This window comes from Choloepus didactylus, chromosome 15 (assembly GCF_015220235.1).
Source record: "Choloepus didactylus isolate mChoDid1 chromosome 15, mChoDid1.pri, whole genome shotgun sequence".
Lineage (NCBI taxonomy): Eukaryota > Metazoa > Chordata > Mammalia > Pilosa > Megalonychidae > Choloepus > Choloepus didactylus.
The window spans coordinates 38,447,582-38,461,908 of NC_051321.1; the positions used below are offsets into that span (position 1 = coordinate 38,447,582).

General features: G+C 41.6%; 1 protein-coding gene across 50 annotated transcripts in view; it reads left to right on the forward strand.

The window, feature by feature from the left end:
- Nucleotides 1-14,327, forward strand: part of SORBS1 (sorbin and SH3 domain containing 1) — a 255,908-nt gene that overhangs the window by 176,920 nt on the left and 64,661 nt on the right. For 27 of the 50 annotated variants that reach the window (XM_037805199.1, XM_037805203.1, XM_037805208.1 and 24 more), the window contains 3 exons: nt 7,422-7,469; nt 7,599-7,728; nt 9,500-9,614. In XM_037805199.1, the coding sequence (XP_037661127.1) occupies nt 7,422-7,469; nt 7,599-7,728; nt 9,500-9,614 (293 nt within the window). Of the gene's footprint in view, nt 1-7,418; nt 7,470-7,598; nt 7,729-9,499; nt 9,615-14,327 lie in introns of all 50 variants that reach the window. The other 23 variants (XM_037805198.1, XM_037805195.1, XM_037805201.1 and 20 more) reach the window with 1 other exon arrangement.

The following is a 14,327-nucleotide window of genomic DNA, read 5'->3' on the forward strand; positions in this document are numbered from 1 at the left end:
ACTGGGAATTGAAAATGGCTGAGGCTTTCTCCACTGAGCTGAAAAAGGGACAGAAAGACCCCCTTCAGGGTCAGTCTGCAGTCCCCCTCAGTTTGACCTGTCGGCCAGAGACAGCACCTGGTCCTCTGGGCTCCCCCTCCCTCCCAGAGAGGTCCTCCAGCTCTCCAAGGTCAGTTGTCACTGAGAGCCTCTGTCTGCTTGTTGGGGATTTGTAGCTTTTATTGAGCAATCCATGTGTGCTAGTTAAAACCCCAGCTGGAGCTCAGCTGAGCTATATTCACTTAGCTCAGAGAGTGCTGCTCGTTAGCACAGTGAGGCTTTGCAGTTTGGGAGAGTGCTCCTCTCTAGCACAGTGAGGCTTTGCCGTTCGGGCCATGGAGGGAGGGGGCTCCCAGCTTGGGTCCACAGTTTTTACTTACAGATTTTATGCTGTGATCTCGGGCATTCCTCCCAATTCAGGTTGGTGTATGATGAGTGGACGGTCATGTTTGTCCCTCCGCAGCAGTTATTCCAGATTATTTTCTAGTTGTTCCTGGCTGTTTATTAGTAGTTCCGGGGGACTAACTAACTTCCACTCCTCTCTATGCCGCCATCTTCTTTCTTACCTAGATTGTTTTTTAAATGTTACTTTCTTCTTTTTTAAGTTTAAGGAGATTCTCGGTGTCTTTGGACCCATGATGTATGGTTTTGATGTTGTCTGTGAGCTCCCAGGGTCCCTCGTCAGCCCTGTCCTTGGTGCTGTTCCAGCCCTGCACTCTGACAGGTGGCCCTGTGCTCTTTGCACATCCTTCTTTACATAGCAAAGATTTATACCTTTCAAAGAAAGATGTTAAAGACAGGTTAGCACCTGATTGAGGCTCTACTCTGATTTTAATGAACAATAAAAAACAAATAGACAGCTTTGCTGAGAAATGTGAGTCATTCCAAAGTCTATCCTCTGGGAAGGAAAATGTTGTTTTAATTCATAATTGGGAACTAAAATTATTTGTAATAAGCATATGAAAGCCTAGCCTAAGAGTTGTTGCCTCTAAGTTCCAGTTGTTCATACAGTGTGTGTGTTTGTGTGTGTGTGTACATATAGTGTGTGTATATATATGTGTGTGTATGTGTGTGTGTGTATGTATATATATATGACATTCCTAAAATTCTCAAAGCTGATGCTCCTAATTAGTAAATGACCGTATTAAAGTTTGTTTATCCTGGCTTAGTAACCCTTTTCCCCAGCAACAATGAAAAAGTAAACTACTGGCCAGACTTTTGGGAGATAAATGATCATGTCTGAATCAGTGAGGTTTAAAGTGTTCCTTTAAGAAAAAGTCTGTAGATTCCAACAAGGAACAGCCACTTCTAGTCATTTTATGATCTTTGAGATCACTCTATATGGGATAGGAGAGATCTTACATATAATCACACTTCATTTCATGAGGAAGTTGGGAGGAATTGGGGCGAGGAACTTTGGGAAGAATAGAATAAACTCAGGAGGCTTATTTCTTGTAATTTCACTACACGCCCCAATCATTAGGAACCTTATCACAAAATAATTTCTCAGAACTCCTTTGGTAATAACTTTCAGGTAAGCCTAGGCAAATGAGTTTTTCTTTGCTTTTTAATCTTCACTTGGCCCTCTCCTCTCCATCATTCCTTCTCTTCTAATCCAAAGCTACTTATCATGAACACATTCCATTCTTTCTGTTGCAGGCAAATGTCTTTTCTTTGCATCTGAGATGCTATTTGCTCAAAATGATTGTGGGGTGAGGAGATGGGTATTGATAGACACCATCACCAGCTCCACCTGCACCCATCCCTGCACCCTAAGTCATGGAAGGGTTGCAAGGGTGAGTCTTCAGAAATCCTATCCTTGCTTTCCTCCTGAACCTGGAGTAAGCTACAGAGAGACAGCTTCACAAACTGTCTCTGCCTCTTCCCCTCCCTCCTGCTTTAAGAATTAACAGTGTGGTGATTGGCATGTCAGCAGCTCATACTTGTAATCCTATTAATAATAACATAACCACTACGATGACAATGTGCCTGCCACTATGGATCTCTTGTTATATACATGGCCCCAAGCTGAGTGCATCACAGTTATCTCATTTTCACCCTTCAAAGCAACCCTATGAGGTAGGTCCTCGTTTTATCATGGGAGAATCTGAAGTTCAGACAGGTTAAGTAACATGGGCAAGTAAGTGGCAGAGCCAAGATCCAAACCCAGGCTGGCGTTGCTCCCAATTGTGGGCTTTTACTGCTCTACTGAGGCCTTTCCCTCCCTTGCTACACTGTGTGTTCTTGATTTTTTGGCCCTTGTCAAGGGCTCTCTCAGCTCAGGCCCCCACCTCCCCACTGCTTGTGAGTCCGTCTGTTGAGCTGGTGTCCCCCAGGAGGTTGTCTGGGAATACGAACTTAGGATAGCTCCACAGGTGATTTTGACGCACAGCCAGGATTGAGAACCATTGGAATGGAGGTATACCTCCCTTCTCCACCCCAAGAAACAGGAAGATACCCAGATGCAATTTGGGGAATTTGGGTATAGGATTAGACCCTGCAGCTATGTCAGGGTGAAGGGCTGTCGGCCAGAGCAGAAGTCCCAGAGACCAGGCTTTTTCCCTTGCCTTTGAATACTTCTTCCACCACCCTTTAGGCCACTGGTGGCCACTGCCACCTTCTGGTGAAGTGACTCAAGACACCTCTAGGCATCCCCGGGTGTGGTGGCATATTTGGCACAGTGCCCTGTCTCCTTGCTCTTTTTCCTCATTGCTAGATGAAGATGTGGTAAGGCAAGGATTTAAGGTGGCTGATTTTCCCAGGGACATCTGTATTTGAGTTAAAACAGTCCTCCACTGGTCTTACAGGATTCCTAAGAATAGCCTTATTTTGCTTGAGTTTCAAGCAAATAGTTCTGTTGCAAAGATGCTTGGCCAGGATCTGTGCCTCCTGCCCCAAACTCCAGCTAATGTGCCCAGGGGAGGGGCTGAGCTGCCCAGAGCAGTCACCTCTGCTCTCCAAACTAGAACAGCCCCAGAATGCTCAGCCCAGCAGGCAGAAAAGTCTTTGACAGTTGAGAAACAGTGGCAGTTGTCCGTTTCCACTTTTGAGGCCCAGGAATACGAGAGGAGATGAAGAAGGTGAGTCTTTTTCCATTTCTCTGGTCCTCCCAAACTTTTAATCCTGTAACTCCTCTCTGGTGCGGCCTCATTCTCATCTACTCTTTCAGAATTCTATTTTTTTCTGAATTTGTCTGCTACTGCTACTCTAACACCCTATCTTGATCTTTTTTTTCATACTTTAGAGCTTGATTGTTTAACTGAAACATACAAAGCTTTTGTCAGTCTTTTCCAAAGCTCTCTGGACTTCCTGACCTTGCATCATCTCTCCTTTTGCTTGTTCTAACTCCTCCATTCCATCCAGATTTTATATCTAATTCTGCGTACTCAATCTTTGAATATTTCTTTTGTCTGTATCTATCTTTTCCCTTTATCATGTTTTTTCCTGCATATGTGTGGGAAAGTGGGAGAAGAAATTAGTATGAGCAATGGAAAAAAATGTATTAAAAATGATCCATTAATGTTATAAAAATAATCTATTATGTTATAAAAATAATTTTAAGTGTAAAGGCCTAAGAATTGCATGAAATTGAAATTGAATCAGTCTAGGCAAGTGATTATGTAAATACTGCTGCTTGCCCATTATCCTATTTTTTGTCAATTACTTTTTGTAGAACAACAATTCTCAACCAGCACTTTATCCAGTTGTTGCTAAGGTTGTTATAAATTCTCAACAACAAAAGTTCTTTAGAAGCTCATTTAAAGTCACTGTGGAAGAGGAAATTGAAGAGGAAATTATGTGCCTCTTGACAGTTTTAGGAGAGTAGCTGTCCCCAGATTGAGCCTCTAAGGAGAGATTGCCAAAACCCAGTTGAGAACCATTGGTGTGTAAACATCAGAGCACAGCAGGGGCCTTTGGGGCCCGGAAGTGAGTTTTCACCCTGTGTAAATCCTGCTTGGTGTTGGAGCTTCTTTTATATCTCTGGCACAGGAAGCGCCAAGTGCTGCAGCCACTTGGTTGAGGGGCTCAACCAGCGTGTGGCTCCACCACAAGCATCAGTCATGAGATCCCAGCTCAGCTGAGGCCAATATGGGATTGTGTGAAGAGCCCCTCAGAGGAGTAGTGAGGGCCGAGTTTTAGACTCTGGTTTGTATAAAACCTGGGAATCGTTTTAAGTATGACTTAGCTGTGGTTAAACACACACACACACATTCCATTTGTCTAGTGTGTACAAATGCAGATGGGTGAGCCTTACCTTCCCGTTGCCCCATTTTCTCATTTGTTGTCATTTCTGTTTCCATGCCCATTTTCCCAGTTACGAAACTACTAGGAGGAGGTTGCATGAAGCAGCAAGTGAAAGATGTGGCAACAGTGGCTTGGTTTTACCCAGTGTCCCTGGAGAGCAGCAGGAGGGAAAACTAGAAGAAGGGGGAGGGGATTGTAACTGGGGTAACTTGCTTAAGCATCACCAGGGAGGGGTGATGCAGAAAACTAGGGCAAAGGCTTCAAGGACTGGAAGTTGGCCTGACCAGTGCTGCAGTGTGTGACTTGGGTTTCAAGACAACACTCTGCCCTGCCTCTTCTGTAATAAACTTTGTAATGGAATAGTCACACTCTTTCACCTTTCCCAGGATTAGGCAGATGAGGCCAAGGTGACAAGGCACCCATCCATCCTTGTCACAGGGCCAAGGGGCGGCATAGGGAAGTGGAGTCAGAAAGCACTTGAATCCATTTCTGTGTTGTCTCTCTTTCACTGTGCAGCTAAGGGCATTTTTCTTAACCTCCTTGGGCCTTAGCTTCCTTGTTTGTAAAATGAGCAAATAGTACTTACCTTGTGGAGTTAGTTCACAAGGATTAAGTGAGACAGCGTTAGTAAATTAACAGTGCTGATTAAGTACATAATAAGGGTAGCTACTATTAGTTTGTTTTATTCATAAGCTGAGATATAAACGTCTTTTACTAGATTTGTAAGGAAGCATCAAAATTTAAAAGAACAAATTATCCACCCCGTGGAACTCGTCCTAATTGCTAAAGTTATTCAGATGAATTGGTACAACTTGACAGTTTGCCCTCTTAAAAGTTGATGGACTGAAATCCAAGTGTCACACTGGCATTTTGTGGACACTGTGTGAGAGATGAAGTCTCTTCATGCAGAGATGTCCTGCCCTGTGTTAGCCTTGGAGGAGTGAAGTTTCTTTTTCCACCAATACCAAATAAGAAAATAGCTTTAAGAACATTCAGTCATCCACACCTCCTCTGCTGTTTTCATCCGCCATCTTTCCCACTTCTACTTTTTAAAATACATAAACTGTTTAATTCCCCAGTAGTGATATTTATTTCCCATTTAATAGAAACTATTTATTTCCTTCTAGTGAACTTTCTAGAATTCTACATTAGAAACCCCAGGGAGAAAATTTTTTTAAAGAGCTCAGGCTTTTAAAAAAAAAATCTTTGAATAATTAAATGCTGCCACCCTCCCCCACCCATGAAAACTTTGCTTCTTACTTCAAAAACCAGGTAATAGTTACAAATTAACCCTCACCTCACTGTCTACTAATAGGCTGTACGTTTTCCATGATTCAGAGCAGTACGGGGTTTAGAACTAAAATGCTAAGCTGGATTTTAAGTTATACATACCTTTGTTTCTAACCAAGCTAACTGTTCATTTGGTGGAAGCACCATTTTCTATCAAATCCCTGAAAATAAAGCTAATTTTTGGTTCTCTTTGACATTGTGGCATTTTAGCAGTGCAGTAATCAGAAATTCTCTTAAAAAAAAACTGGCAGTGCAAAATTATTCAGAATAATCTTTCAAATTACATATTTCTGGACCCCATTTTATCTAACTTTTTCCCCTGCCCCACCCATTTTATCTAACTTTTTCCCCTGCCCCATTTTTAGCAGTTTACATGAATAAGTTTCCATACTCAATTTATCGCAGGGAAAGGCTTGCTCTGTTGGTAGAAGAATGTTAAGCCTTGCTCAGCCATGATGTTGACTAATTCTTAACTGTAGGCAAAAAGGAAGGAGGGAAGGAGGGAAGGAGGGACCTTGGTACCTGATGATTTCCCTTAATTAGGCTGGGGGAGAATTGGGACAGATAAAAATGGGGAGAGGAATGGGGCAAAGAAGGGGTGATAGAGAGGCTTTCTCAAACAATAATTTACTCAAAATAATAGCAGTGTTAGCTTTATGTACATTTTATAAAAAATTCTGGCTTCTTCTCTGAAATTTAAAATGATTTGCATAGAGACAAGGATTTGATTAGCATTTATTCATTAACATATTACATTGAATTCTTTGACCTTCCTTTGCAGGTTCACCATGTGCTTTTAGGGAAGGAGTTGGGTCTTCATTCCATATTCATGAATTCTGAATCCTAGATTAGCAAGATAGTAAGACGTTGGAAAGGCTGACTGTTTCCCTCTAACTCTTTTTAGAGTAATCTTTAGAGGGGGTCATTATGAATTTAATGACTCCATATCTGCATTTCCTCTATCAGTCCCAATTTGAAAATACAGAAAATCCAGCCACTACCATGAGGGATTCTGATCTTGTCTTGGTTCTACAGGTCTTAGGGCCCCAGTGTTCAGCTCGTTTAGGCTATGTCATGCCCTCAGAGGGCCTTCTCACCCCACATAAACTCATGTGAGTTGTAATTTGTTCCAGAGTCACATTTTAGACCCCCTGAGGGGATCTTTGCAGAGCAAACTGTAGAGCCACGTCTACCCACAGGTGTTGTGTTCCAAGGAAAGAAACCCACTGGAGGAACCATGTCGAGGTGTAATCAAAACAAATTATGATGAGGAGGATAGGGGTAATATAGTGGTTTTCTTGAACTGTTTTCTCAGCTTCAGAACCTTTTTGTTAAATGACAATGTATATGGGACCTTAACATATAAAACAGATCAAAGCTGAGATGGGGAGCCTGAAACCACACCCATCCCATCCAGTAGCAGCCCAAGACCCCTGGGAAGAGGACTCGCAGGCCGAACTCAGCAGCCTAGACCAGATACTCTCCAGCTTGAGTATCCATGGATCCATCTCAGCTCCCCCAGCCAGGCCAGGGACCCTGCATTCCCACTTTGGTTGTGGGGAATCTCTTTGTCTCCATGTACTTGGTGTCAGGCGCAGCCACCCCCCAGGCATCCTGAATGTGCTCTCCGGACTGCAAGTCCAGCTTAGTTGCATGGAGCTGACAAACATTATTCCTCTGGAATGTTTGCTGTGGTGTAGCTTCCAGTTCTTGGCTCCTCCTCTCTTTCCACTGGGTTCCCTGATGTGGCAGGACACCAGTGCAGGACCTTGGAACTGGGGACCATGTAACTCGCTTCTCTTACCTTAGTAGAATTTCTCCTGATTTCATTTTGTTTTGTTCAGTAGATGATGATTCAGATCTGTACTCTCCTCGATACTCCTTTTCTGAAGACAGTAAGTGACAGTTGCCTGGTCTTGAGGGCGCGAGGGAGGGTGGCGGATAAGGGAAGACATCTTTCTGTTTTTAGCTTTCCTGGGGAACCATCAGTTGTAAAAGCTTTTGTATGCATTTTGTTTCTCCAGCAAAGTCTCCCATTTCTGTGCCTCGCTCAAAAAGTGAGATGAGCTACATCGATGGTGAGAAGGTAGTTAAGAGGTCGGCCACGCTACCCCTCCCAGCCCGTTCTTCCTCTCTGAAGTCAAGCCCAGAAAGGTAGGTGCTCTCTGTTTGTTCGTCCTTCCCAGCCAGGACCTCAGCAAACATTTGTGGAGACCGAGGAGCCTCCTTCCTTCGGAAGATGGAAGCAGAGCATTCTCTTTCCCCTTTGGTGTAGACAGACACAGTCGGCTCTGTGATTTTTGGCCTTCCTGCATAACCTGCCAGTTAAGTGTGGAATTTCTCTGCTGGGTAGGACATGTCAGAGCCAGACCTGATTTTGAATCCCAATTCTCTCATCTGACAACAGTGACTTATTTTGGAGTCTCAATCTCTTCATCTGTAAAATGGAGATTAAAAATGGCACCCTTCTGCATATGTTGTAGGAATAAATTGAAAGAAGGCACGTAACATTCTCAGTGGTGCCTGGCTCATAGTATGGGCTTAATTAATGTTCACTGTAATTATTATTTTTTAACTTTTCACATGAGAAATCTTAACTGCAAGTTTTGTCACATGGTTTCATACTCTGTGTGCATACTTACAGGGCCCATATAGGGAAACTAATCTTGAAATGAAGCCACATTTTTAATATCTGTTATTCATATGACACACACTATTGCGCCATAAGGCTTGGGACTGGTTCTAATGATGACATTAGTCATCTCTCGGTGCCTGCATGGAACAACCCGTTTTCCTCTGTGTTCTTCGCCTCTAAAGTTGCGCTATGGAGCAAGCTTCTCACGCCATCTGGACTGGGGTACCATGCCCCTTTCCCGGCTCCATTTTCTACCACTTCTAATACAAAAAATACTCTGGCCAAACTACTATTTCTTCAAATACACACTCAATTTCACACGTCCATACCTTTTCCATCTTCATAGGAAAATGAATGGCTGTTTTAAAAGCCCCATACATACTCGAGTCGCATCTCCCTGAGGAGTTTGATAAGTAATTAGAAAGGAAGCCTAGGCACGTTCATAAATCCTCTACAGGTGCATCCCTCAAGCACCTGCTGGGTACCATCTGTGTGCAGATTGAACCAGGTGTTGCAGAGGAATATAAACATATATAAATTGTCATCCCTGCCTTCAAGAGGTTGATAGCCTTGGCAGGAAGAAGTAAATATAATCCCAGTGCAAAATGTAAAAAATGCACATGCCTAGAAAACTCTGAAACCCATTGCTGGATGCCAGGTTACATATCTCTGCTAAAGTTGGCTAAAGAGTGGGGAAGGACATAAGGAAGAGAACAGTTACAAAAGCAACTAATACTTACTGTGTAATTACTGCAGGCCTGGCCCTATGCTATGTGATTTACATGCTCCATCTCATCTAGTCCTCATAACAGCACCCCCCATTTTTCAGATGAGAAAATTGAGGCACCAGGAGGTAAAGTGCTTGGTTGTGAAGCAAATGGTGTAGCAGGAATTTGAAGCCCAGCCAACCTACTCCAGGACCTGTGTTTCCTCACTGCCCTAGAGTTAGTGAGAAGTATAGGCATGTTTTGGGAATAAGCTCATGAGAGCAGAGCAAAGCAAAAGATTTTTCCAGAGTAAGCTTTGCTATTTCTTCCTCCTTCCCTCGTCTTTCTCAAAGCCCGGTTTGAAGCACAGGACACCTCAGGTCCTTTGGGAAGCAAACACCAAGGCTTAGCTGGTTTATTTTGAGAAGGAAACCAGCACAACTGAATTGTACGTCCCGAGTCCAATTTTGGGCTTCATATATAAAAGTTCCTTGATTAGAGTACAGTCAGCTAAAGTCTGACTGTGTTGAAAGCTGATGCCAGTTTTCATGAAAATAGCTTTCATAGAATTTTCTTTCTACAGAAACGACTGGGAGCCCCCAGATAAAAAAGTGGACACGAGAAAATACCGCGCAGAGCCCAAAAGCATTTACGAATATCAGCCGGGCAAGTCTTCCGTTCTGACCAACGAAAGGATGGTAATGTGCATATTCAAGTTCTTTTATCTCACTCTGCCCGTGTTCTTTAATCTGGATGCATCGCGCAGTGGGTTACATTCTTTCCCTCTTGAGATAGTCTTGCTTTGTTTAGAAGACAATGAAATGAAGTATTTTTACCCTTTTCATGTTTGCAGGTGTTCGTAACATATGTTCTGAAAGTCTGCTTTTAAAGAATCCTCTTACTGTGACTCTGTTCTTTCTGTGCATGGTTTTAACTAATTTTAATTTTTATACTAATGTAAAGATTGATTTGCTGCTGACTTTTTTTTAAACATCTAACAATTTATCAGGCTCTTTATTAACTGGACTGAAGTATGTTTTTAACAAGTTACTCTTACTTGAACATACCTGAATTTTGTAGAAGTTACTAGTGCATCATTTAAAGCTAGATAAACAATATGATGTTATGTCTTGGACAAAAAGCGCCAGTCCCTTAGAATATGTCTTTTAGGCTTTCCTTTCCTGACATGTGCAATGTTGAGGGCCAGTTTCATATTTAGTCTGGTTCCTGGTTCCCTGCCCCAGTTCACATCTCCAAGAAGTTCTGAGCAGGGAAAATGGCCACCCTGAAAAAGCAGTCTGTTTTGTGAAACAGAAGTATTTTTACTAACTGATTAGTTTCCTATCCTGCCAACCATGCTTCCTTTCATTAACCCATCATAAGAAAAACTGGTTTGTAATTCTGATTGTGGTTAAGGGATTCTCCAAAGCTCCATGAAAATTGCAGCCCTCCAATCCTGGCAGCAGGATGGATTTATCACTCTGGAGATTGTTTTTTATTAAAATGTTTTTACCACACCATGGCCTCTGAAATGTGGGTTCACATTATTTTCCCTTTGCCTCTTCTGCTGTACATGTTTTTTAAGGAATAATTAATTTGATTTTTACTAAAATAAAATGTGACATCTTTAAAAGCATTAATTAGGAAAAAAGGAGTTGTCATTCTTCAGCTTTTACTTTTTTTTTTTTTTTGAGCAAAAAGTTCAGAAAGGAGCAGAGAATTTTGCCTCTGGCTCCATCCTTCATTGGAGATTCTCTCCCTGTTATGAGGTATCTGTACATAATAAACAAGGAGATCACCTTCTACACAGGTATTCCTGAAAAGCCATGCTCTTAGGGTATATTCCTAATACTCTAATAACAAGCCTAGGACTCACCAAACATTTTAATACTGTTACTTAATTTCAGGGACTCTTTGTAGGCCTTTGGGTGTTTTTGTTTTGGCAGTATTACTGTTCTTAGGTTGTCACTGCTTTTATTGAAGGCTTGCTCCTTCTTAATTTCTTCTCTGTTCCTTTCTCCTCTCCTTGGTTCCTAATAATTTAACACTTTGCAGAACTAGGGAAAAAATGTAGTTCTGTTTTTCTCACTGATACCACAATAGTTAAAAGCATCTTCCATACAGTAGTTCTTGGGATCATTTACGTTGTTTTTACAAATCCTGAAAATGACTGTTTCCGTACCTCCATGGACATGCCTCTTTGGAGAGTAGTGCTGACCATATAAATGGGTTGTGAAGCACCAGTTAGGTGTTTCTACACAAGAACCTCCTGTGTTCTGCACCACACTCTTAGGCAGACCCAGTACTCGGACATAAACACTGAAAGGTGGGCCAAAGAGGAACGTGACCAGGCAATTGTTTAATTTAGTGCCTTTTACCCAATTTAGCACTGTTCTTCCAAATAGAAGTTTTTAATTTTAGAGAAAAATTTCAGTTGAGTCTTAACCCTTCAATAGTCTAACCTTCTCAGCAGTTGAATTAGTCTTTTTTTTGTGAGGGGGTTTTCCTGCCTTTTTTTTTTCCCCACATAAACAGAGAAGTTGGAATGCGTCAGTGCACAAGACTTGCCTTTTGGTATCCGGTATCAGGTTTGCCAGAATTTGAGACACTACACATACACAAACACACTCACACACTTTTTTATTGACTGTGGATAAGTATATTAACTATTGACAGATGTAGAATCTGAATTTGCTCACAGATATACACAATACCTTTGGAAAGAAAATTTTTTTTTTTTTCCAATTTGAGGAATTTGTGTCTGCTTACACCTGGCAATTTTAAATTCAACCTCAGAGGCTCATGTCTGTGTTATTAGCAGGAAGGCTTGAATGGTAGACTCTTAAGGCCACCCTAGAGTTCATCTTGTCCCCTGAAGCATGCCCAAGCCATCCCAGAGAGATGAAACACTCCACTACCTTCAAAACCCCCACAGCTGTTTGACAAACCTGTATGAAGTTCTTCCTACTTACTTGATCCCCCTCTTATACGATGAGTCCATTTTCTTCTCTTCCAGCCGTGGAGATGGTGATCTATTGGCCAGTCCCCATTTTGTAAGATTGGCCTTTTCCAGGCTTTGTTCCTTTATACTTTCTTCCAAAGTCCCTTACAGAACTTGGGATCAGTTCAACAAATATCTATGGAATTACTTTATGTGCCAAGCCCTGTGTTAGATGTTGAAGTCCTGCTGCCATAGGAGGACAGACATTCAGATAGTAATTACACACATGATATATGTTTTGGAGGTGGCTTTTTCCTCATTCACAAATGTCACCTTGAGTTCCTTCCCTGGCTTCTCAAAGTTAGTCACTTACTCCTGCTTTAACTTAGCGTCATCTGCCCACTTAGTGGGTCTGCCCCCTTCTTGTGTGTGGTATGAGAAATGGAATACAGTATAGTGGGAAGAGTGCTAGACCCAGATCTGTTCTGACTCTGCCTTATATCTTGGAGCAAGTCACTTAACATTTCTAAACCTTAGTGTCTTCATCTATAAAATGGAAATATTGCCTGGCCTGCCAATTCTACTGAGTGACAGGAGCAAATGGGGTAATGTATGTGAAAGAACTATGAATGTTATAAAGTGCTGCATAAATGAACACATCAGGTTTATATGATTTGTTTCCTTAAAATCTTAAGCTGGTCTCTGGCTTCTGTTCAAGCAGCAAAACTCTTCTTGAGGAGAATCAGGCATTTTCCTGGGGAGTCACCTCCCCTTTCCAAGGATTTTGTCAAATTGGGAAAGAAAGAACCTGTAGCACCAGAGGACTTAAGCTGACATTGTGGAATTTGCCCTGCCTACTAACACAGAAATATCCTGCTCTGCAGCCAAAAGAATATTTTCTATTTGACTTTTACAGAATTGGGTCTCCAGTTGAGTTAAAATGACGAATTCAAAAGCAGATGTTAGTGCTATGTGGTATTGCCTTTTTACCTTCTCTCTCCAAGCAGCTCAGAGGACACACAGGCAGGCTGCAGTGTACCCAAGCTGGTTGATGATACCTCCTGACTTTATTCTCAACACAACATTAGCCTTGGTATAAACAGCGTTAGCCTCGGGAGTAAAACAATCTGCCTATAACCTTTAGGAGTAAAACGGGTTAAATCTTTGAGGACTGTGAGTTCCAAAACTTTCCGGCTGTGTCCCAAAAGAGGTGGTACATTTTATTTAAAAAAAAAAAAAAAAAGCCTAATCTATTTCCAGAGCGAGTAGTTTATAAATAGTCTTTGTAAAGATCATAAACACAAAATAAGGTTTCATGAAACCCTTTCCTGTAAGGATCTAGAATGTCCCGGAGTCTAAATTGTCCCTCCTGAATCCTTGTGTCCTTCAAGATACTGTGCCTCATTTCGGTGAATAAGTACTTAGAATTCACTTACTGCAGTGGGGCAAGGCTTCTCCTTCAAGATTTAATCTGTACGTCCTGAAAGCCAATTGGAGGAGGCTTTAACTGGATCCAAGAGGACAAACCTTGTGTGTTCATATATACTTCCCTATGGTTTCAACTAGCATAAATATTCATTTCAGTTAAAGAAAGATTCTCTGTTATATATCCGTATCTTCCTCCACCTATAGCAAAAATAGAAATAATGCTAAAGATTATTCCAAGGATCGTAGAAGAAGGGGGTTGATAAAGGTCACTAAGAAAGTTCACAGTCTTTTCGCCAAGCTGCAGAAGGGCTGTTAACTATTAGGATAGCATCCAGGAGGCCTGCATTGTGGAGCACTAGCATTGAAAATGCAGACACAGGGCTCGGAAGCCCACTTCTCATGGGTCATAGCCCTGAGGGAGTAAGGGTTCTCTCATATGATGTTTTCAATCTCAGTAGAAAATTTGTGCGTTTTATGTTTTGCATTGTTGTCAGAAAATCACCGTTTCTCTCTTTTTTTTAACTATCAAAATCTTTCAAAATATAATTATGCCGTAAGCCTCAAATACTGGTCCCATGTGAACGTATCTCCAATTTATTAAGGGGAATACCGGATTAGCTTTCCAGGCACTCATTTTCTGACTAATGATTTCCAGAAACACGTTATTCCACAGAGTAAGGTACCAGAACTTTATAAATATTTGATTAAGTATTAAATCTCATGTAATCAAATTTATCAGTCTGTGTGAACTCTTAAAGTTATATAAAGTGAGAAATCTAACTTATTTTTGTAATATAACCCAGACGTTTTTTTACCCCCGTCTTATCTTGTCCAGCTTTTATCTCACTTTCTCAGTTCTTTAACATTTATTTGTTAGAACACGAACTATATTCTCTCTATATTCAACCCCACAGATACTTGTTTAAAGTGTTTTTTCACTTGTGTCCTCTGTTTTTACTTATGTCATCCTTCACTTGACTGTGTATAGGACATGGTTTCTCACCTACTCATGTGCCATTAAAGATGCAGTATTAACAGACTG